Source organism: Eubalaena glacialis, chromosome 3 (assembly GCF_028564815.1).
Source record: "Eubalaena glacialis isolate mEubGla1 chromosome 3, mEubGla1.1.hap2.+ XY, whole genome shotgun sequence".
Taxonomy (NCBI): domain Eukaryota; kingdom Metazoa; phylum Chordata; class Mammalia; order Artiodactyla; family Balaenidae; genus Eubalaena; species Eubalaena glacialis.
In genome coordinates this window covers 91,593,800-91,618,853 of record NC_083718.1, presented here as the reverse complement: position 1 = coordinate 91,618,853, position 25,054 = coordinate 91,593,800, and the positions used below count along the sequence as shown (strand labels likewise).

Sequence of the window (25,054 nt, the reverse complement as noted above, 5' to 3'; positions counted from 1 at the left end):
TTCTAACCACTAACATGCAAAGGAAAACTGCCAGTCATATTTACAAAGTCCATAAGGTAAAAAGAAACCAGTCGCTAAGGAAAAGCACAACTCTTTGTAGTACTGAGACCAGAGTAAAATTTCTCCCTGGGTCCTAAGTAGAGAGGCTGTTGCCTGATGTGATGAAGAGGGTCTGTAAACCTGTCCTTAGGACTGTTCCTTAGGACATCCCTCAGTACAGACTGATGGCACATCATGACAAAATGCAATTCAGTGAAAGCAACTTTATGGGGGTGCCGATAGGATATAGCCAGATATCAAGCTCACTGATGGTCTACTTAATTCATAATTCAGGTGTAGATCTCAGGGTACCTAAAGGAACGTACGGATTGCATTGACGCCGGTAATCTTCCATAAATACTGCTCTAGCCATCAATCAGCCCACCTGGGGCAGGTCTGACATCCTCCTGTGAGAGGCTGGGGCCGCACGAGCACATCCACAGTGGCTGGGAAGCAGACTGCCAGGGTTTTCGTGGGCAGGCCGCCAAGATTCTCCTCAGAAAGTAACTTTGCATTCTTTCTAACTTAGAGGCACATGGGTGATCCAGGCCAGCCGCAGACGCTTTATGTCATAAAGCATGGATACAACAATTTTAGGCCAGAAAGAATTACTGAAGCAGGGGCTACAAACCGGCTTCTGCCCCAGGGAAAGGAAAGCCATTCAGTAAAGTATCCCTAAAGTGGCTGGCTTGCAAAATGCCATTCTCCACTTATCTTCCAGGAGAGACAAAGTTGCAAAAATGTATCTCTCTGCTCAGTGACTTGCTGAGGGCAATTATGAGCTACAAAATGGATAAAAACAGGGAGATATCTACCAAAAATGGTAGCTTGGTTTTGCAATCATTAATCTGAGTCCCCAGCAGTAGTAGTAGGTAGGTAGCAGGGGTATTAATCCTAGTTTTCCATACAGCTTTGACATCTGACCGTGCCCTGTTCTCTAATGCTGTAAGGGCACACACCAGCCCAGCCCAAAGGGGTGGAAGTTCAAGAAAAGGAAACAGCAGGGACAAAGACTTAACTTTGGAAGAGGAACTAGAAAAGAGAGTTGCCTGGATTTAGATAAATCACACAGTCTTGAGGTTGGAAAGGACGGCCTTTGAAGGCAGCTAGTCTAGCGCCCCATCCAATACAGTAATTGCCCCATGGCCCCCCTTACAGGTAGGCATGTAACCTTTCACTGAATGCTTTTTAGAGAGGAGAGGATAACACCAAATAACATAGCTCCTCTCATCACTGATGACTAACTGGTAATGACAAATGAGGCCAATTCAGTCTCTTAGCAACTTTTACCCAGTGACTCAACATAACACCCGAAGCAAGTCTATTCCTCCTTTGAAACGCAAAACTTCACCATAATCTGAAGATAACTACTCAGAGCTCCCTGTTGTCTTCTCCAAGTCTTCCAGAAGAACCTATTTCCATATAAGGTAACTCCTCTCTGGATGAGGGTTGCCAGACTTAGCAAATAAAAATGTAGAATGTCCAGCTGAATTTGTGTTTCAGATAAACAAGGAATACTTTTTCAGTTTAAGTATGCTTCATATGATATTTGGGACATATTTATACTGAAAAAGTATTCTTTGTTTATCTGAAACTCAGACTCAACTGGGCATCTTGTATTTTAGCTAGCCGCTCTACTCTGGATGCATTTTAGTTTGCAAGTGTTTTTAAAATGTAGTGCCTAGAACTTAAGGCATTGTTCCATTTGAACCCTCAAGCAGAGCTCAACTTGGGTGAGAAAGGCTGGTGGAGGAATGGTAAGGGGAAGGAAGGGGGACACTCCCACCCCCACCCATGCTTCTGCGTGAAGACCTGGGTAAAGTACCTTCCAGGGAAGGCAGAAAGCCCCCTCCCCGGCACACCAGCTCAGGGCCAGGGCACAAGTTCAGGCCAGGTGGGCACCTTTGGGTACCATCACATTCGGCAGCCCTAGCTTTCGGTAAATCATCTCCCCCAACATCCCGAGCTCCCTCTAACTATTTCCAACTTCTGCGATGTGGCTGCACTTCCTTCTTGTATTGGACTCTGCTGTCTCTATTCATTGTCGGAGGTATTTTCAGCCCGGACGATAGTATTTTGGCACAATACTACACACAATAACCGGTGGCTCTCTAATCTACTTACCTCCCTTTCAATTTCCTTTGCTCTTCTGGCATCAATCTTCTCCCCTTCCTTTACAGCATTCCAGGTCTTTTGATACATTTAACTAGATTATAAACTCCTCTAGGGCAAGGGCTATGCATACTCCTAATATAGTCATAATGCCTCACTTTTGTAGAAAGCTTTTATTGCAAAAGCCTTGTCTCATTCCATTTTCTTATTTTTCTTCTCACATTTTCACCCCAGTGTCCCTGCAGGAGTAAATGCTTGGAAGTCACTTCTGGCCAGGAATCAAGGGCAGTTCCAGGCATCTCAGGACACTTTCCTCACTATCTCCCATTTTGGTCTTTGAGGCCAGAGGTCACAGAGCACAGCCCTGGGCAGGACCATGCTTAACCCATTTCAAACAGATAAGGCCCCTTACTGTTTTTGAAGCTTGTCAGATGGGCATTCCACAACTTCCCTCACGGCTTCACCAGCACCGAATGACTCTCACTCATCAGGAAATGAAGGCTTCCTCTCACCACCCCTCCCTTTTTAACTCTTAATTCCATTCTCTAATTCCATGATTAAATCTTAAATTTCTTCTTGAAATTTAGTAATTACTTAGTAATTACTTTTAGTAATCCCCTGTTTAACTTCAATAGGGGAAATAGACACCTGGAAACAATTCAAGGACAGTTTAATGAAATTGATTAGTGTAATGAAATGTTGCCATTGAACACACGCCTTTGCTGGCCATTCTGCTAAAGTAGCATCCAGGTCATCTGGAGAGACAGAGAGAGAGACAGAAAGAGAGAGAGAGAGAGGGAGTATGGGCTGGTGGAGGTGGCAAAGCTAACACACAAGGTCTGGGTGAATCTTAGGATAATCGGCAAAATCGGCAAATTCATTCCATGGGACCTTTTAACATTTCCATGTTCAACTTTAAACAATGTGATTTTACTGATCTCAGCAGGAAAACCTGTTAGGAGTGAGACTGTGGGACCCTCATGGAGTTTTCAGGGGTAATGTCTGCAGACAGATCCGTGTAATCAAGAGACAGTAATGGCTGGCTGTTGTGACCAGAGCCTCTGAGGGTCTCTGTGATCTGGCAGGAAACTCATGGAGGCGGGACTCACCTCCTTGGGGATGGGTGTGGGTCAGAGTTGCTGGAGAGTGAGCCTTCTGCCCCAGGCAAGCCTACAGACTAGGCAAACTGAGAACAGTTCGTTGGGGCAGAAGCCTTACCTGTATAGGGGGTTACTCACTCTGGCAAATAAATATCTTTCATAATAAAAGCATCATCAGATTCCAGAGTCATGACTTAACAAACTGTGCTGGTCTGCTTCAGGTGCTATGTTCCTTTAGTTCGAAACATATTTTATCCTTTGGTAGTCAGGGCTATGCAAAGGATGTGGTGTTATGACCAAGCATCTGGAGTTATTAATTTAGCCTCATTTTCTGCTACAACAACAGCTGTCTTGGGCTGACTTTCATGACACAGTTAACTGCCCACCACCAACAGGCCACCCATTTTTAGTCCTCAGTCTACTGGCCCTGCCTGGACAGCCTTATTTCTTCTTTCCATTTCAACTAACCACTGTTGTGTCCATGATTGTAAGATGCACCATTAATTTAATAACATCTAGGTGTGGGGAAGGGAGGGGAGAAAAATCACTGTCACATTAAATATACAACATCTATTGTAAGATCACCCCTCCACCTCACAGCTAAAGACCTGCTTGATCATTCAAGACTTGGTTCACAGTCATCCCCTCTGAGCTTTTTTGGACAAGCTTCCCCAGGACTGACCACTCCCTTGTGTCACAACTGCACCTTGCAATGCTGTCACACCTACTAAGTCAGGATGCACAGACTGTAAGCACCTCAAGGGCAGGAACTGTTATATTTACCCCTGTATTCCCAGGCTCTAGCCCAGTGCCTAGCATTAATTCATTCTACAAATATTTACTAAAGACCTACCATATGCCAGGCACATGCCCAGACTTGCACTCTGTTTGTTAAACAAAAGAGTTTTTAGCAAACATTGACCCTGCAGTGACGTGAGAGATATAAAATGAGCATGTGACAGTCTCTTCGGCCCTTCCATTATTAGACAGAGATGGGAGCAATGTGTATGTTGTCAGCTTGGGCTGATATAACAAATATCATAAACTGGGTGGCTTAAAACAACAGACATTTATGTCTCACAGTTCTGGAGGCCGTGAAGGCCAAGATCAAGGTGCTGGTCCATTTAGTACCCGGTGAGGGCCTCTCTTCCTAGTTTGCAGACAGATGCCCTCTTGCTATATCATCATATGGCATAGATATAATCTCTCTCGTGTCTCTTCTTATAAGGGCACTAATCCCATGCATGAGGGCTCCATCCTCAGGACCTAATTACTCCCCAAAGTCCCCACTTCCAAATACCATTGGGGATTAGGACTTCAATATATGAATTTGGGGGGGCCACAGACATTCGGTCCATAGCATATGCTAAACCAATCGTGACCAAGTGCCAGAATGTGTGCTTCAGACATTAAGCACTGTGCGTAGTTAAGAAAGGGAAAGATTTGAGCTTCTGGAGAAGCCAGGCCTTACTCTTCTCTGTAGTTCCAGCATCTCCCAAGGCCTAATATTAGGCTTGCATTTAAGGTTGATTGAATTAAATTGAAAAATTTACCAGAGAAATTCTAGAGGATTCTATGGGATGGGAAATGGAAAGGAATTGTAGGGTGGGTGAATGGCATGAAGAAAGGCTTGGTGACAAAAATGAATTGAAAAAAATTTTTTTTGGATTTCCCTGGTGGCGCAGCGGTTAAGAATCCGCAGCAGTTAAGAATCTGCCTGCCAATGCAGGGGACATGGGTTCAATCCCTGGTCCGGGAAGATCCCACATGCCACGGAGCAACTAAGCCCGTGTGCCACAACTACTGAGCCTGGACTCTAGAGCCCGAGAGCCACAACTACTGAGTCTGCACGCCACAACTACTGAAGCCCGTGCGCCTAGAGCTGGTGCTCCGCAAAAGAAGCCACCGCAATGAGAAGTCCGCGCACCGCAACGAAGAGTAGCCCCCGCTCGCTGCAACTAGAGAAAGCCTGCGCGCAGCAACGAAGACCCAATGCAGCCCCCGCAACAAAAATAAATAAATAAATAAAAAATAAAAATTTTTTATCGTGTTAAAATATATATAACATAGAATCTACCATTTTGACTGTTTTTAAAGTGTACAGTTCAATGGCGTTAAGTACATTCACATTATTGCCCCATCAGGTATAAATTTTTAAGAGTCTCTTGCAGAAGGGTTCGTACCTGGCTAAATTTAGGCACTTTTGTTAGTGGAAATAAGAAACCCTTGTTAGTGGAAATAATGATTATCAGAGTAAAAGCAATGTTCCTCTCCCCAATTGGGGCAGTTTCCCATTAACATCTGTGATTTGTTTTGCATATATTAATGAAAGGCTGTGGTATTCGGGGGTTGGGGCACCAGTTCTGCTCCCTGTATGTTTGAATTATCCTTGTGAAGTTTTAAACAATGAACACTAATTTTTTTCCCCCAATACTAGGCCTTTTGTATTCAAATCAAAAGCACAAAGCCCCATTATGGGGGGGAGAAAAGAATCTTTATTGGCAACCAGTTGCGTCCACTTAAAGCAATAAATAAAAAGTCTAAACAGTACATTCCATATGAAGTACTGTAGCTATTAATACACTTGGGTTCCCAGGGTCCGCCCCCCTCCCCCCATGGGTCTATTTGTGGGGAGTGTTAATCAGTGCCATAGGCACCCCAGAGAAGGAAGGAGGTGGGCGAGGAGAGGCGAGGCAGGCCCACCCAACCTCAGGGCAGTGAGCAGAGCCTGTGAGATCTGGGTTCTGGTCTTGACACTTCGCTGTGAATCCCAGGGCAAGGCACCGAACACTTAATAAGGCCTCTGCACCTTGGAGGCTAGAACTCCCGGCCTTTAAAGTCCTTTCCTCTCAGGACTTCCCTGGTGATGCAGGGGTTAAGACTCCGCACTGCTGATGCAGGGGACCCAGGTTCAGTCCCTGGTGAGGGAACTAGATCCCACATGCATGCCTCAACTAAGGAGCCTGCCTGCTGCAACTAAGACCTGGTGCAACCAAATAAATAACTAAAAAAATAATGAAATATTTAAAAACAAACAAAAAAGGTCCTTTCATCTCTTTCAGTCATATCTGAATAATATTTAGCCAGGTCCAAGCGGCTGGTTGGTGAGGTGCTTAGTTCAGGACAAGTGGGTGAAGGTGCGGGGAGTTAGCTGAGGGAATTGGAGCCCCGCGTGGGTGACTCCAGAGTGGTGGAACGCGGGGTGGCTCGGAATGGAGCTCAAGCGATGGGATTTCCAGACGAGTCTTTCCAAGGCCAACTTTTAAAGGTCGGAGGAAAGTTTGTCGCGGGGCGGGGGCCCCGAGGGGGGAGCTGGGTGGGCTTCGACACCTCCTCCCCTTTAAGCGGGTGGCCCCGGCCCTGCCTCTGTTACCTGGAGCGGGGAGGGGCTTGGGAAAGTTTGTGTTTGTTGCTGGCAAAGCGCCGGCTGGGAGGCGCGGGCGGGCGAGCGCTGCGGTTCCTCCCTCCCGCTTTCGGGAAGCGGTCGGGGCTACACGCTCGGCTCGGCGGGGCGGCCCTGGCGCCCGGCTCCCGGTGCCCGGCCGGCTGGAGGAGGAGGGCGGAGGCGGACGGGCGGGAGCGGAGCGAGGGGCACACGTCCGCCCCAGCGCTGGGATTTCTCGGCTTGCGAGGAGAGCGGAGCAGGCGCGCGGCCCAGGCGGAGGAGCGCTGACTCTGGAGCAGCCGGAGCTGGAGGAGGAGGAGGAGGAGAGGCGGCGGGGAAGGAGGAGGAGGAGAGGCGGCGGGAAAGGAGGAGGAGGGGGAGAGTCGCTCCCGCCCGGCGAGCATGGGGCGCCTGGCGCCGAGGCCTCTGCTGCTGGCGCTCCTGTCGCTGGGTGAGTGCGCGCGGGGCCCGGCGGGGCGCGGGGGGCTCGGCCAGGCGCGGGGGGACCGGTGGGGCGCGGCTGCCGCGCGCGGCCTGGGGCGCCGACGGTGCCGAGGCCACTCCCGGGAGACCGGGCCGGGGTCCGCGGGCGGCGGGGCCCGGCGGGGAGCGGGCGCGAATCGCGCGGGGTGCGAGTCGCCGTGCTCCAGGCCGAGCCTCGCCCGCACATGTGCGGGGGGGAGTGGCCCCAGGCCGGCTTCCCCGGGCCCTCCCTACCTGTTAGCCTCCCGCGGCCGGCTCACCTTGAACTCCCGGCCCGGAAGGTGCCTGCGGTCCCGGCCCGCGTCCCCGGCTCGGGAGCGGAAATCCGCGGCTTTGATCTGCCCCGCCATGGCCGAGACCGGCCGAACCGCGCTCCACACACACTCCCCCGCGCCGGGCTGCCTTTCCAGGGAAGCGAGAGGATCCGCCAACTTCCTTCTACGAAGGTCACCGGGTGGCCCCGACCGCTACAGTAAAAATCGGTGTGCGGGTCCCTCTGTCATGTTAGTTGTGGCTAGCTCTTCTGCCTCAGTCTTCTCCTTCAGCTCCTCTGAAGCTGCCTCGCTGCATATTTGCACACAAAGACCTGGGAGCCTTGGCTTCTTCAACTTTTCCTACCTGTTACTTTTTCTCCCTTACTGTCCCCTGTCTTCCACCCTCTCTCAACCTTGGTGCCTCTTGATTATTTGGCCCAGCGCCCTCCCCCAACCCAAGGAATCTTTGGTGTGATTTTTTTTTTTTCCCCTCTCCATCTTCCATTCACCCATATACACAGACACCATCTTCACATCGTATAATATGGTTATATTAATATAACCAAGTGGTTATCAGCCACAGAAATAATCTGCTGATTAAGTGCCCACCATGGATCGGGAAGGCTGACTCTTAAAAGCTTTGCTATCCCTGAAGCCCTTTGGTCAGTGTCAACCAGAACAGAAGGAATTCTGTGATCTGACCAGGGGTTCTCTTCCACACCCCTAGAGAAGGCAGAGCTGAATCTTTTATAAAGCACATGGTGTGTGCTGTCTGTCCCAGCTGCACCCAGGGTAAATGACTACTCTGCTCTTACGGTCAGAGGGTCCCAGTGGAGACCTTCCACAGCCACTCCCGTCCAGCTGGCACCAGGCTCCACACTGTCCCAACTCCCATGACTCCTGCTGCTTGGGGGGTGGGGGGCAGGCTTTCTAGCTGCTACTGTGTTCTTTTCCTTCACGTCTGAGGGGTTTAATGGAACTCCCTCCCTAAAAGAGCTCACCCAGCCACATTGCTTTAGCTGCAACCAGGTGCAGAAAGCTTCCAGATCTTTCACCTAATTTTGTAGCATCTCTCTTGTGGTCTGGGGACCTAGTGCTTTTATCCTCTTCCTTTCACTCTGGGACCCTTGTAAGTTTTCCGTCCATTGTACACTGCTGGTGATAATCCACACCCATTACATAATTGGCTGATGTGTCTGGGTCAAGCAGGGCCACGGCCACTGGTTGCACAGATCGTGCACTGAATGCACAACTCTAGGAGCTGCTGTTCACTTCGTCCTCTGTGTGAATGACCCTCCCAAAAGTTGTGCAATTCACAACCCCTGTACTAGTTAAGAGGGTGAGGCCAGGTAGAAATTTGAAAAGAATGTCCGTGAGTAACTATGGTGAGGGAGAAGAAGGGAGAGGGGGCAAAGAGAGACCAGCAAAAGCAAAAATAGAAGTGGGGAAAGTACAGCTTGGGGAAGTCTTGGAGGTATTCCAGTATATCCTGCCCTGGCTGGACATCTCATGTCAACCACACACAGGCAGTGTGTGTGGTGTCACCAGCCAGTGCCTTGTCCCCTGACAGTCCCTGAACTTCATGTTCACCTGCTAACTTACTGTACCGAATCTCACTTGGTGTGGCTTCCGTGTGACCTCCGGGAGGCCCTCCCTATCGTGCTACTCTAGCACTGTACTGATTCCTGAAACCCAATATGTTGATATGCTAGATCATCTTTCCTCTTGTATTGCCACCTGGGCATAATCTTGCTGTCACTCTCTTTGACCTCTACGTTCACACTGTCGCCCAACTCTGTTCCTTTTCCCATAGTGCAGACTCGAGCGTCTTCCCTGTCCTTCCCGTATCTAAAGTTACTGTCCTAGCTTGGATTCTGACAGCTCCCCACACAGATCTGACATCTACCTGTTTGACTTTTTCCTCCAGCCTCCCTTCTAAGTTCATCATTTTCCTGAAGGATCGTTTCTGGAGGTCCCACCTTAGCTCATTAGTCCCTTATGATTTTCTTCTGAGGATGTTCTGCCCCGTGTATTCTCTCCCCTCCAGTCTTCTGATTCAGATGCTTCATTCTAAGGAACCTGTTTGCTATCCTTTACATAGAATGTATGTGAACCTTCTGGCCTTTCCATTTCCCATGACCTGGGAATGCCTCTCCTGCTTCTCTTCTCTTACCTGTGTATTTCCTTTTCCCCCTAAAACTACTTCCTCCATAAAGCTTCCCTAAATGAGTGTACCTATCACAATCACAACAGAACCCACTCAGCTTCATAAAACAGGTTTTCACTTCCATTGCCTATGTCTGACTCATCTCATCCATCCACTTAATACAGCATTTCTTGAATGCCCAGTGTGTCCGTAAGAGTGTCCCAGACAAATGATCAGGACACAGTGTCTCACTGAGTGGTCAGTGGGGGTGGGCAGACAGTTAATAAAACAGCCAACTACAAGCCAGAATGAAATACCTGACATAGAAACCAAGTGCTGGTAGGAAGCAAGGAAGAGGATGATTAATTTTGACTTGGGGTTGGGGTTGATTTTGCTGAAGAGGTGACATTTGAGCTGAGCCTTGAGGATAATTAGTATTTTGAAAGAAAGGATGGAAGAGCCTTCCAGGCTCTGGGGAAAGGCATCCAGTGTGGATGAGTGAAAGTGCATGGTACATTCAGAAAGGGCATGTAAGTTCCATGTAACTGAAGGTGGGAGGAGGAATACTAGGAGGGCAAACTGGAAAAGTGGGTCTGGGATGGATTCTGAAGGCTATTCCTGCAGTGCTGAAGTCTTCACTATGTGGGTGGGCTTGTTGGCCTTGTGGGTGCTGCCACACAGCCTGTGCTTCTCCCATCAGAGCACTTATTTATCTCACTGTATATGATTATCTGTTCCTGGTCTAAATCCTCACCCTGATTATATCCCATGGGGCAGGGACCAGGTTGGTATTGTTCACTATAGTATTCCTCTTACTAATCGAGTGTCTGGCACAGAGTAGGTGTTTGATAAATATTGGCTGACTGAATGAATGCACGTGTGTATCATTTTTCTGTGGGTCATGGGTTGCCATTGAAAATTTGCAGTGTGAGATTGATACAACATGGTGATGTGTTTGAGGAGGTCAGTCCTAGCGTGCAGCATGAATTAGAGAGGAAGGTATGAAGATTGTGGAGAGGGATTAAGATATTCTCTCTCTTTTTTTAAAAAAAATATTTATTTATTTATTTGGCTGTGCCGGGTCTTAGTTGCGGCATGTGGGATCTTTGTTGCAGCATGCAGGATCTTTAGTTGTGGCATGTGGGATCTAGTTCCCTGACCAGGGATTGAACCCGGGCCCCCTGCATTGGGAGCATGGAGTCTTAACCACTGGACCACCAGGGAAGTCACTAAGATACTCTCTTAATGTGTGTCTTTTAAAAAAAATACTTGCAAATCCATCGAAGTAGTTTTTAAACAACAAAAACGTTACATCTATATTTTAAAATCCAAAGAACATAGAAGGGTAATGTATTATTGTATTGGGTAGGCTAAATTGCTCTAACAAATGGAATCAAAGCACAGTGGTTCAAACAATAGAAGTGTCTTTCCTAACTCTTCTTGGGGATGTTTCGGATGAAATGGTTGGGTCTGATCGCTGTTCCACATAGGCATTCTGGCTCCCAGGCTGATGGGCAGTTCTGTTGTCTTCAGCCCATAGTTTCTAAGATCACTTGGGTTGTCACCATTGCCCTTCCAGCCCTGTAAAGGGGAAAGAGCATGTAGTCTTCCTGGGCTAAGCCCGGCAGTGGCCCCCATCACTTCTGCACACATTCCATGGCAGAGGATTTAGTCCAGGCCACACTAACTGCAAGGGAAGCCCGGAAATGCAGAGGAATGTGGGAGCCGTGTGCTGGCTACTGTGGAAGAAGAGAAGAACAGATTTGGGGGACAGCTTGCAGTCTCGGTGTCACTTATAAAGGATATAAGGTAAAAGGATGAATGTGCCCACCCTCCCACTGCCCAGGCATAGCCACTCATATATAATGTACATGTGTCTGTAGACTGAATATTTTGTTTGGTCTTTTCTCATAGCTTCTACACAGGGCTCTGCACCTAACAGGCACAGAGTAATAATAGCTGCTATTTATAGCGTGCATACCAAGCGTCGGGCCCTTACGGACATTTTCTTATTGAATTCTCACGACAACATGTTGAGAAAGGTACTGCTATTTTCTCCATATTACAGATGAGGAAACCGACACCCAGAAAAGTTAAATAACTTGTCCAGAATCATACAGCTACTCCATGGCTGAGCCAGGATTTGATCACAGGACCCAAATTTGGTCTCAACTAAGGAAAGATTGACCGATGTTCACCATAATCTTATTTTGTGTATCACTCAAGATGAGTTTAGACGAAAAAGTATACTACTGGTTTGAAAGCAAAAGTGCGGTTAAAAAGAGGAAGGTCTGGGGTGAGTGCAGCCCAGGCACGATTCCGGAAGGGAGGGGCAGTTCCAGGATGCACCTCATAGATGTGACAGCTCTGCAACCCCTAAGGCGTCACCACCCCTGCTCTGAGGAAAGGGACCAAATTGCAGCTTCCTCCAGAAAACGCTGGAGGAGAAAGGCTGGCGGGAGGTACCCTAGTCAATCCATCCAGCTCAGCGGTCTTTGAAGTGCTGTGGACTTCAGAGAGTCCTCGGCTCTCATTTTAGCCTTGTTAACAGAATTCCTGTATCTGCCAAGCTGATTAATGCCTGCCCTGGCTATAATTATTCTTATTAGCCTGCTGAATAGGAACTCTAGTTGTCAGTGATCATTCCTTACAAGGTAGTCGTGCTAGTCGGCATTTATATGTCTATTTGGTTTCTGTGCCGAGCTGCTGAGCTGATTTCTACCCCATAGATTGAATGTACATTTTCGTACTAGTGCTGTGTCTGGCAGTTAAATAAGGTGTGTGCTTGTCTGTCAGTGTGTGTCTGCGTCTCACTTTATCAAATGAAGTTGTGGGGAACTGTCAGGTCAGTTCATAGCTATTCTGTTTAATTGCCTTGGTTTCTTAAAGGCAGGGTAGCAAGGCCCTTTGACTCTTCGCTTTGGGAAAATAACTTGAACTGGCAAAAATTCTTCGTAATTTATCTTCTGGAAAAGGCAAAGTGCTGCTGTTGGCACAGTCAGTGCTTTTGAGATCTTGGAATATTTTCCTCCACACCAACTGTAGTCTTTGCGAAGCAACAGAATTAGACCCAGTAGTTAACACTGTCGTGGACCAGCAATGCTATTTCCAGGAGACTAGAGATACTGGCGCTGTGGGCACATTTGTGTTCTTCAAAGGCTGATTTCTCCACAACACTCCCTCTGTGTTTGTGCAGGATTATGCAGTCACTAAGCAGCCTGATTCAAGTTTAAGTATGATGTTTGAGGACCTTAATTGCATCCTGCTTTGCACCTTTATAAGTGGCCGAATGTGAAAGTATTTTCATCCCTCAGGATATTTCAGGGGAATGGGGAAACAGTGTTTGGCTAGTGTTGCTATGTCTAGGATAAATTTGGCTTAGAGAACAGAATTGAGCGTAAGGGTTCAAGGCACATTTCAGAATGGGTGCTACCTTGGAATCCTACTGAAATAGAGGCAGTAATGCAGACAGGTGGGTCACTTCTCAGACCTTAAAAGTGACACCAAGCCAAGAACGTACTAATAATCGCTCTTCCTTGTTCTTACTTAGGGCTGGACTGGGCCAGAACCTCCCAGCTTGTGGGCCATGGTAAGGGACCCCCATGGGGTTCAGGTGGGTTGTAGGTGTGTCAGAGTTAATTACTGGGTCTAATTCTGTTGCTTCACAAAGACTGCAGTTGGTGTGGAGGAAAATATTCCAAGATCTAAAAAGCACTGACTGTGACAACTGACACCCTCAGCCCCTGGAGCCCACAGATCAGAGCAGCCTCGAAACCTGAAGCCCTGTCTACCCTGAGAGCCATACAGCTAGTGCCATTTCCTATGTGTGACGTGATTGGATGGAAATCGACAGTTCTGTCTCTTACTTGGGGAACCACAGCCCCTGAGCCCCAGCCTGGCCTTAGGATGGGCAGTTTGAAGACGGAAGATGAGAAGCTCAGTGACATGGCGAGTAGCTAGTAGCTCATCTATTTATTCAGCAAATATTGAGAGAGTGCCTACGGCTCCAGGCCAAGCATTGTGCTGAGTTCTGGGGATTCTGCAGCGAACAGAGCCAACTCAGATCTGCCCTCCAGCGGTGGGACAGGATGCACTTGACGTGTGGTGGATGGTATCCCTGGAAGGTGCAGCACCACTTGGATGATGGAGGCGAGGGTCAAGAGCAAGTTCACGGGAATGCCTGTCGTTGGGGGACAGGAAGTGGAAGGGAGGGTTCTAGAAGGAGTAGTCACAGGGATGGCAGAAGAACCAGGAGCTCACTCTATCAGAAACCAAGCAGAGATGGATGTAGGTAGATTTGTTAAAGAGGGAATAGTCAAATGCTGCAGGAAAACCAGAGAGAGAAAGAGAAGCCTTGGATTTGGACGCTGTGGAGAGGATGGAAGGGAGAGGTGGAGGGGGGTAGGACAGGAGCTGTGTGGTGTAGGACACATGGTTTCTGCAGTGCTCTCAGCCTTTTTAGCCCTGAGAGTGGCCACAGAATCCCCAGACATATCAGCTAGAGGTCATCTATATGTTCCCTTTCATTCTCTCTCTAAATTTTTGAAAGTTTCCCCCATGTTCCTCTGGGTGTCCTCGTCCACGTTGATTGGCGAATTAACCTTCTCTCTGACGGCTGCATTGAGGCCTTCAGCTGTCAGTTGAAATCTCCAGCACGGGGACTCCGGGGCAGTTTTAGAACCCATCTTTCTCCCATCTTCATCAGCTAAGATTTCAGTAGTTTGTATTACAAATAAACCATTACATGTGTGTTTCTAAACTGTTTCTGCTCTTCAGAATCACATAGGGAGAGGGCTTCCCTGGTGGCGCAGTGGTTGAGAATCTGCCTGCCAATGCAGGGGACACGGGTTCGAGCCCTGGTCTGGGAAGATCCCACATGCCGCGGAGCAGTTAGGCCCGTGAGCCACAACTACTGAGCCTGCGCGTCTGGAGCCTGTGCTCCGCAACAAGAGAGGCCACGACAGTGAGAGGCCCGCGCACCGCGATGAAGAGTGGCCCCCACTTGCCACAACTAGAGAAAGCCCTCGCACAGAAACAAAGACCCAACACAGCCAAAAATAAATAAATTAAAAAAAAAAATCACATAGGGAGAGAAAAAATAGGGCTCAGGCTTTGGAATCAGCCCTCCATTTGAATCCTACCCTTCAGCACTGTGAAACTGGACAGGTTTCTTTATCTCTTGGAACCTCATTTTCTACACAAGTAAAAAGGGACTATTACCTCTCTTGCAGGTTTGTCATGAAGATTAAAAATAATGTGTCTAGGAAAATGCACACATTAAACTTCATGTATGTAAATCCCTCGAACTTTGCTACTCGAGGTGGGGTCTTGGGACTAAGCAGCATCGGCAGCACCTGGGAAGAATCTCAGGGCCCAGTCCAGTCTGCTGAGTCAGAGCCTGTGGTTTAACCACCTCCCCAGGGGATTCGAATGCTACATTTTGAGAAACCCTCGTCTGGCAGAGTGCTTCACACATGGGTTATTTGGTGGCCTGGGCTTCCTTGGTGAACTCTGAGGCAAAGGCCATGTTCAGGGCGTCAGAGCTAGAGGAGAGTGGGACGGGCTGGGCTCTGTGGGAATGTGGTAGGCGGTCAGTTAGCCATGAAGGGTGGGGCTAGCTTAGGTCTGTAGTGGAGGCACTCAGCCTGGTTTCATGACTTTCTTCCGCCAGGTTCAGCAGCTGGGGAGCAAGGCAGGGACATGGTGTGATCTTGCCATGAGAGGAGGGGTCCAGGAATCTGTCAAAAGCTCTGACAGCATCATGGAGACAGTTGGCCAAGGAGTCCAGGTGGGACAGGCAGCTGAGAGGCTGGAAGGCCTGGTGAGTCGCAGAAGTTTTGAGGGCCTGGAGGACAGGATGAGGGTGAAAAAGCAGATTCAGAGGCACAGGGGAGTGGGGGGGCCAGAAAGGTAGGAGGTGAGGGTCAAAAGAGGTAACTTCTGAGTCCAGGGTCTTGGAAGTGCCTATCCGAGGGGTAGTAGGTTGGGTGAGTAGTAGCCAAAGTTTTCACCTCTCACGTCATTTTGGCCAGTTTACCTCTAACATCTGACTGGGTCTGGCTGAAGGGATTAGGAGACAAAGCCGTGACGTTTTAGAAGCATTAGTCCCAGGTGTTGTAGGGAAAAGGTCTTAACCTGTGACTAGGATGAATGGGGGTTGGGAGCAGGTATGCTGGGGAGGAACCAACATGAGGATTATTTCCTCCTTAAGAAATTCCTTACTGGGACTTTCTGGTGGCGCAGTGGTTAAGAACCCGCCTGCCAATGCAGGGGACATGGATTTGATCCCTGGTCCGGGAAGATCCCACATGCCGCGGAGCAACTAAGCCCATGCACCACAACTACTGAGCCTGAGCTCTAGAGCCCGCGAGCCACAGCTGCTCAGCCCACGTGCCACAACTGCTGAAGCCCTCACACCTAGAGCCCGTGCTTCGCAACAGGAGAAGCCACAGCAATGAGAAGCCCGGGCACCGCAATGAAGGGTAGACCCCACTTGCTGCAGCTAGAGAGAGCCTGCACACAGCAATGAAGACCCAATGATGAAGACCCAACGCAGCCAAAAATAAATAAATTAATAAGTTAAAAAAAAAATTCCTTCCTATCTTTTATATAACACTTATTTTGTGCCAGGCCCTGCATTTTCTATATATTAACTCATTTAGTAGGCTTCATAACCCCATAAGGTAGGTACTGTTATGACCACCATTTGATAGAAGAGAAAACTGAGTCACAGAGAGGTGAAGTAACTTGTTCAAAGTCACACAAGTGGTCCAGCTGCTTGGGTTCAAGCCCAGATGGCCTGGTTCCAGAGTCTGGGCTCATAACCACAATACACTGTACTGCTCTCTGTCTTAGTACAGATATTCAGAGTCAAACACATGTTGGAAAACATAGAAAGGGATTGATACAGTTAGTTAAGATGTGATAACATTTGTGTCCTCATCTTTTAAAACAGGAGGCTGGGATTCTGGCCCTTGATCTTCCACTCACTAGTTTTGTGACCTTGAACAGGTTGCTGAATAGCTCTTAGCCTCTGTAAAGTAAGGGGCTGGGCTAGCTGATCCCAAGGCCCCCTTCCATCTCCAGAATTCTTTGAGTTCATGCTGATCCCTGCTGTGGTCCAGATGGGCCGCTTGGTCCAGCCCTGGCTCCTCGCCCATCCTCCCCAGCACTCCTGTGTGCAGCCTGCGCCTTTTATCTCTCATCTGCCTGGCACCTCTCTGCAATGGGGCTTTGGTGCCTCTGAGGGCTCTGGGAACTGTTTACTGTTCTGTCACTGCAGCAGCAACTACTTCCTCCTCCTAGCCCATCCCGTGTGGTGAAACTGGCATCTTTCCTCATGGCGCTCTAGGTTACCGAGGTATCCCCACCACTAACTGCATTTTTTGATGGACCTCAGAAAAATCGCAAAAACAGTAAAACCAATAAAGCGTTTCTAGATGGCAGACTGTTCCTTATTAGTGATTTTTTTTTTTTTTTTTTGAGTAAGTTTCGTTGAGGATATCAGCCACAAGTAAGTTACGGTTGAGTAATCAAGTTTCAGCCCTCAGCAATGTGATTTGTGTTTTCTTCCCCATTTAGCTCTCACGTCGAACCAGTAGATGGTTATGCACCACGGTTCTCCTTTTCCTGACACCCCAAAACACAGTGAGAAGAGACACAGACACCTTTAGCTGGGTCCAAATGTTGACACCACTTTGGATTTTCCACCTTCCTATAGAGTAGGAGAGTTGAAATTCTGACATTGCCAATCAGTAGCCTTAATTGGCTAAGCAATGTGTTCTAGCATTTGGGGACTTTCTTCCTTTTCATTCTCTTAGCCTGAAAGGGGAGGGCGCAAGTGATGTTGGATACATTAACAGTGAAAAGGAAACATTCTGGAAAACCTCCATGCTGTTGGTAGGAGCCTGTGTTATGACCTCAGTCCTTACTGCATGCCGGCTGCTGCCCAGCCCTCCTGGCTACTTTGAGGTGCACCTGTGGATGCTGGTGTCGACCCACGTCTTGGACGTGGGTCTTTTGGGGGCTTATCAAGAACCCTCTGGGAGTGAATTCTCCACTGCATTTGAAGGGACTTGCTGTCATATGCTATTCTGGAGGCAAAGGGGTGGATAGTGCTTTATAAATGCACTGCCCCTCTAGGATGTCCTCAGAACAGAATGTTAGCTGATTTGGTGTCTGTCCAGTGTGCTGCTACTTGGCTTATGCTGTAGTGAGGAGTTCAAAAAAAAAGCAAAACCAAACCACTTTTGGCACAGCTGTTCATGTTTTCCATTTTCTGAAGGCTGGCACATCCAAATATTTTCTTATTTATTAGAAGGCATTATAGTCCATCATCTTTGATTGGGAAATCCATACAGTATGTTCCAAGTTAAGACCATAGTGCCGTGGCAGGCACTTGGTCACGTTGGTTGAAGTGAACACAGTTGCGAATAAATACATTGTGCCCAACTATTAATATATGACATTCCTGCTTTTCCTTGTGGCCTTATTTTTTAGTACTTCAGCAGCATTTAGAGACTCTTTACCATGTTTCTGACACTGTGAAAGATGACAAAGGAATTAGGAAATGGAGTCCAAAATGGAAACCGAACCAGTTACAACTGAACAGCAGGATGGATTGTTGGTGCTTTTTAAACATCTAAGTGGATGCATTATTGGATAGCTGTGCATATGGAGCTGTCAGAATTATAGGGATAAAACAGGCCGGGAGCTGCTTTATCGTAAGGCTCTGTGGAGCACGTGGGTCTGGAAGGTGGTTTGAGCCAAGAGCAGGAAAAGCATTTCAGGTAGGAAAATGACCGGCACTGTTTCTCAGAGGCGGGTGTAAATCAGCGTGCGCAGGATGGTGTTCCATTTGGGGATTAGCTGACTTAAGCTGGAACAGTAAGAGAGACCTCAGGGAGTGTGGATATTAAACTCTGGGTCAGGGAGGTTGGAAGAACTGGATCAGAATCACCCTGAAAGTTGTCAGCAGCATTGTCGGCGCCCACAGAGAAGCTAAGAACCCACATGCGTGAGGCTGGCGAGGTCTGCTGGGGCCCACAGGAAGCTAGTCTGCTAAATTAAGGTGATAAGTCAGGCCATAATCCTATTTTTGGTTGTTTCTTAAGAGGAAAATGGCTCACAAAACCATTGCTGATGTTCCCCTTAGGTAGTTTATCAGAGCATCTCTTCAAAAGACTGTCACCAAATAAGAGACACATAAGTTTTAGAGGAAGGATGGGGAATTTTTTCTATGGAAACAAGGTTTATGCAATCATGTGGTCTATTCATCAGAGTCCCACTTTAATAACAGTTTATTCTGCAAACAAGTTTTTTCCGAACATCAATATGAGTCCCAGAAAGCTTAGTGTTGAACCCGGCTTGTAAGTAACTGGGGACAGTGCTTCTGTTACCGCAGCTCTGGAGTGTCACAGAGGCAGCGAGGTGGTATATACTGCCCAGCTGTACCCTCCTGTACAGGCCTGACAGGAATTATCCCACAGCAGGGTATGTTTGGTCCTAAGAAAATGGCAATGGTAAAGCAAGCTCTTTGTTCTCTCCAGTGTGTTCATTGACAGCATTTGGACCTCAGAGTAAAGAAGCCCATAATTAAGTTTTGATGACTCCTCTTGAAGTCTTCCCAAGCATCCCTCACTCCATGCCCTTAGAAACAACTATGTAATCTGCATACACATTGCCCCTCTTGTGTTTATATATTGTCTTGGAGTTACTTCTATTTGTTTGATTCTTTGGAGCCCAGTTCAAGCCTCACTTCCTAGGAGAGGTGAGCATGCATTCTGACCCGGGGGGACGCTGCCTGTAAAGTAAGCACACAGCTGTGTCCGTTCCTTTGGGCTCTCGCTGGACCCAGTCTTTCAGAGCATGGCCATCGATTTATAATGCTCTGTTTACTAGGTTGAGTGTCTGTCTCACCACAGACTGTAATCACCATGAAAGCAGGGCCAGGTCTGTTTTTGTTTACCCCAGTGTCTTAGGACTTTGAGTTATTGAATGATGAAATTGTGTTTAGAAAACGCCTATATATCTCATGTGTACATGTATAATATATATCGTATATTGACATATACAATGCATGTATGAAATACATATATAAAGTCTGTATTGTGGGCCTTAAGTCATAAAGGGGACAGAGGTTATCTGTGTGTCTTCACTGTCTTTTTTTTTTCTTTTCTTTAGTTAATTAATTAATTTTTGGCTGTGTTGGGTCTTCGTTTCTGCGCAAGGGCTTTCTCTAGTTGCGGCGAGCGGGGGCCACTCTTCATCGCGGTGCGCGGGCCTCTCGCTATCGCGGCCTCTCTTGTTGTGGAGCACAGGCTCCAGACGCGCAGGCTCAGTAGTTGTGGCTCACGGGCCTAGTTGCTCCGCGGCATGTGGGATCTTCCCAGACCAGGGCTCGAACCCGTGTCCCCTGCATTGGCAGGCAGATTTTCAACCACTGCGCCACCAGGGAAGCCCCTCACTTTCTTTCGTTTGTGTGCTTACTATCTTTTTTGTTACTACTGTAGTATTTCCGAAGTAATTGCAGGTGCCTTCATTTCTAAGACAGGTTGGTGGGATGGGGTAGGGGAGGAGGAGATGGAGTCCACACGTGAAAAGGCAGAGATGAGAAAGTCCCCATTCTTCCTCATGTGATTTTCTCCGTTCTTTCCTTGGCAGCTCGTGTGGAAGACAAACGACTCATGGTCCTCACTGTTCTCTCTCTACCCCCTCCACCCCTTCCTCCCTTTGTGGGGTTGTCACAGCCTCTCCCATCCCCAACTGGCATGTGCTTCTTCCTGGGCTTCGTGTCAGTTGCTCACAGCGTGGGGAAGCGTACTTCTTCGGTTCCAGTGCAGGCTTCAAGTGCCTAGTGGCTGGGTTAGTCCAAACCGCAGACTGCCTTCTTGCCATCACTGTTCTCATAAGTGGCCAGCTCTGGCCACGTCTGCAGGAAGGGGCAGGGGGCTGCTGCCTGCAGCATGTGCCTTGTCTCACTGTCGGCCTAGGTCGTAACTACTCCTTATTATCTACCCTGTGCCAGGCTTTAGTCTCGAGCTCCGGGCATATGAGGACATAGTCACAGACCCGACTCCTGTAGCTGCCAGTCTCTATGTGGAGGCATGACATATACCCAGGAAAAGAGGTGGCCTCGAAGAAGTGTCTAAGGGGAATCCCCTGGCGGTCCAGCTGCCACTGCAGGGGGCACAGGTGCGATCCCTGGTCGGGGAACTAAGATACTGCAAGCTGCGCAGCACAGCCAAAAATAAAACACCAGAAGTGTCTAAGGATTGTTAGAAAAAAAAAAATGCTGAAAGTTTAATGAAAAGGGAGAGCATTCTGGGCTAGTTTAGACAGAGGTGCTCTTGCAGAAAAGGTGGGACAGCTGACACAATCCTCCAAACCTGTTTGTATCACTACTTGTATCCTCTCTACCTGTATATGCATTTTTTTTAGGCTTTAGTGCTGTCTGGTTTGGGAACCTTTTGTAAGGATCCAAAGCACCCAAGTTGTTGGCTTCTCTAGCCCCAAAGAGTGATAATAAAACTGATGTGGCAAAATTTGGGGTTTGGAATATTGAGATGATATCACTTCCTGGGGTGCTGAGAACTGGTCTCTTGATTGATGATGCTGTGCGTTATGGTTGCTCAGACCGTATGCTTTTCACTTTCTGTGATGAGCTTATCGAAGGCCTTTTTTGAAAATTCATCGATGAGGGGCAATTTCTGATACAAATGAGATTAAGTAACTCCTGGTAACCCACTTAGATGATGGTCCAAAGATTAGTTCTGGCTCTAAAATTCCAGTTTGCAGAAGTTCATTGAGATAGGAGTGATCGCAGCCATTGCATCAGCAAGCATGTTGCTGGGCTAGGAATGTGGTGATGAGCAGCGAGCCCTCTGCCCCGCCATGGAGCTCATGGTCCAGCGAGGGTGGCGGACAAGCAAACGAGCCTGGGATGATCGCGGTGGCCATGCCGAGTCGACCCTCAGCAGGCACATTCTGAATGCTGCTTGGTGCTGGGGGCTGGGGCTGGGGGCGGATCAGGAAAGGTTTTCCACAAGATGGCCTTCATTAAGTCTGAACCATCAGTAGGCTTTGTCTGGCAGAGAAAGCATGGGTTATTTGTTTCAGGCAGAGGGAAGAGCCTGAGTAAAGAAATACACCTGTTTACAAAAGCTTGCTGGTCTTGTGTGAAGAAAGCTTTTTGGTGGCTGGAACGGAGGGTTAAGCCGTAGGGGCTTCAGAGGGAAAGGGTTAAGGCTGGAGAGAGAGTCGTAAGATTGTGAAGAGCCTGGAATGTCACCTAAAGGAGTTTAAGCCTGATGTCCTGAGTGAATGTCTATTTTTTCTGGTTCTGCCTTCCCTAAGTCCCTCATGTCCTTTATTAACTTAATATTTTAAAAGATTCTCATTGTTGGAGGACTCGTCTCCTCCCAGCTTTTCTTTTTTCTTTTTTTATTGGAGTATAGTTAATTTACAATGTTGCGTTAGTTTCTGGTGTACAGCAAAGTGATTCAGTTATACCTATATAACTTTTTCACATTCTTTTTTATTATAAGTTATTACAAGATATTGACTGTAGTTCCCTGTGCTATACAGTAGGGCTCGGTTGTTTATCTGTTTTATATATAATAGTTTGTATCTGCTAATCCCAGACTCCTAATTTATCCCTCCCCCCACGTTTCTATGAGGCTGCCACGCTGTTCCATCGTCCTTGACTTTGACACTTGGCTAGGTGTTGGCTCATCGACTCACCTGATGATGTGGTTCTGCACCCAGCAGGTGTGCTGTAAAGAGCTGCTGAGTGAAGGAATGAAATATTGGATCCATGGGGTCAAGGTCTGTTCCTTAAAGGACATGTGAACTCAGAGTCTTTTTTTGTTCAAGTCAAACTACCAAACTGTACTCCTCACTGGGCCTCACTGGGGAAGCTGGCATAGACCTCTCTACCACCCATGGCATCTGGCAGTGTGTCTGTAAATATCAAGGGCAGGCTTAGGGCCTTGTTGGGGAGGAGGGATGGACAAGGCAAAGGAAGGGCAGAAAATGGGCCATAGGAAACAGTAAAATTGGGGGGAAAGAGGACAAAGCTCCTCAAGGGAAGGAGTGGGGGAGAATTTTACTAACAGCTCAGGTGCGTTCATGCCCAGATGCACGTTTAAACTCCTGTGAATCTCCCATTCTCTTTAAACTAGACTGAAAGGAGGACCAGGTGTTCACACAGAACTTGGCAGACTCTGCTGGCCTGTTCAAACATGGGGAGGATTGAAAATGGCTGAGTAGTGAGGGGTGCTAGGCAGTGCTGGGGCCTCTAGCAGCTGTTAGTTTTATAGAACACTCTAAAATAATCCTTGTGGCTAGATCTTGCCTCAGCTTTTTCTGTCTCTGATCCTTGGACAGAGAATTGTTTGAATCATTTCATGTTTTGTTGAGTTATTTTGGTTACCCACCAGTACAGATTGCCTCGAAGTGGCTTTTGCGTCTTTGGTCACCTAACTTCTCGGAACCTCAGTTTCCTTATTTAATCCTCTCAAGGTGGAGTATTAAATCATGTGAACAGGGTTTGAAAACTCTAAAGCCATGCTATAAATGTCAGGTGGTTTTTGTCAGTTACTGAGTCCTTGAGGGCGAAGCTTTCTGCTCAGTACTTGGCTTATGTATCAGGCTTCCATCAGAGGAGCAGAGCCACTGTGAATATTATGGAATAAGCCATTTAGTAGAGGAATTAGACTACACAATTTTGGGAGGAGCTGGGGAAAGGAAGGTCTGAAAAGGGATCAAGGAAAAGCCACTAGTCATCCCCCCGAAGCACTAGTGGGGGTGGACACGTTATTGCTGGCAGAGGAATCGAGAAGCCAGGCAGAGTGTGACTGCAAGCGGGGCACACGGGGCTGGGGGTGGGGGGTCTGGCATAAGAGTCTGTGTAAGGGTAGTTGCCTATTTGTAGCTACCACCTATGAGTTTGCAGCCAAGCATCTGGTGGTCTTGGAGCCGAGTTGGTCAGTAAAGATAGCATTTGGGAAGAAACCCAGAGCAGAAAGAAGAGCTAGAACAACCTGGAGCCCACCAACACCTGTGCATCTGTCTCTTGCTGCCTTGAACCCTGACGACCACCAGAGCATAATGGCTGTTGCTTCCTTGCCACCTCCCAAATCTCACACACACTTACGTCTCTTTTGTCCAACTCTAACCCAGAACTGCACGGGGAGAAGGTTTCCAGGAAGTGTAGTTCCAACTTAGCCATGTTGACTCAATACAAACCTGCACAATTTCATAATGTGGAATTAAGGATTTGGCATGACTGGCCTCTTGGGATCTCTCAAAGGCCATGGAACTGGAGCGACATCATGGTTAGGTGATCTAGTGGTAAGAAGTTCACTTAGTTAATGATCCAGTCTTTAAGAAGTGACTTGCAGCTGTGTTCCTCAGTTGCATCTCCTGTCTTCCTTGCCTTTCCTGTCTGTAGTGCCAGAGGGAATGGTTATCTCGGCAGCAAAAGCTAAGGAAAGTTGCATTGACTGAAGAGCCTGTCAATTCCCATGGAGTGTGAAGTCTTCTATCACCAAGGTCCTGTTTGACCTGGGGAAACAGATGCTTACTCTCCCTCCTCTCCTGGTATGAAGGCTAAAAGAAGATTTGCAGATATGAATGACTGCAGACCAGAGCCAGAAACTGTCGTGTTAAATGTTAAGTGAGAACAAGGTTGAGATCTCTGTACCTCCCTTCTTCACCCCCATGGTCTGTTAGTCATATTGTCCCTTCCTTGTGTTTCTGCAGCCAGCTCAGGTCAGCAAGGACTCAGGAAGTGCCTTCTATGGTCATCTTAGCTCCTGAGAAAATAACACACTTTGTGAGATTTAATGGCCACACCTGGACCTTGTCATCACTCTGAATTCTTTCACCTCTTGATTGTCAACTCTGATATCTCCCTGTGTGACCACAAGTGCTTTGCCTTCCTCCTTTCAGATTCCCTCGTATGTGTTGAACCTGTTCTTCATCCTCACTGTGAGCCCCCTGATCTTGAAAGTTCCTTTTTTCCCAAGCCACTTTCACTTCCTGGGCTCTCATCCTGGTGGTCAGCATGCCAGCAGTGAGCTTGTTAACATCCTAAGGACCCTCTGCCACATTTCTTTGCCAGTCCTCATATTGTAGTTGAGTAACCCACACCAACCATAGTCTCTAAGTCTGAGCTTTATCATCTTGCTGGGGAAAATCCTACAACCTGCCCACCTGAGTTTCCTACCAATTAGGGTGTCTTTACTGCACCTCAGTGAACCTTGTGTTAATTTTGAGATGGTTTTCCACTATATTCCTTCTAATTCTTATTCTAAACCTTGTCCACAATCTCCAGGATCTAAACCCCTCTCTGCTACTTCACTGAGACACTGGAGACCCACCTAAGGTTCCTCAAGCTTTTTGCCTCAAAACCTTGCTATATTTTTACCCATCCTTTTCTCCTAAATTCTGAGAAAGGTAAGGGCTCCACCTTTGGCTCTTTTTTCCTTTGTATGTATACACTCTGTCCCTATGTGATCCCATGCCACTTGTG

General features: G+C 47.8%; 1 protein-coding gene across 1 annotated transcript in view; it reads left to right on the top strand.

Annotated features, from left to right (window-relative positions):
• Positions 1 to 6,985: 6,985 nt before the first annotated feature.
• Positions 6,986 to 25,054, top strand: part of PTGFRN (prostaglandin F2 receptor inhibitor) — a 75,385-nt gene continuing 57,316 nt past the window's right edge. Inside the window, exon 1 of the mRNA XM_061183629.1 lies at positions 6,986 to 7,087. Within this exon, the coding sequence (XP_061039612.1) occupies positions 7,039 to 7,087 (49 nt within the window). The 5' untranslated portion in view covers positions 6,986 to 7,038. The remainder of the gene's footprint in view (positions 7,088 to 25,054) is intronic.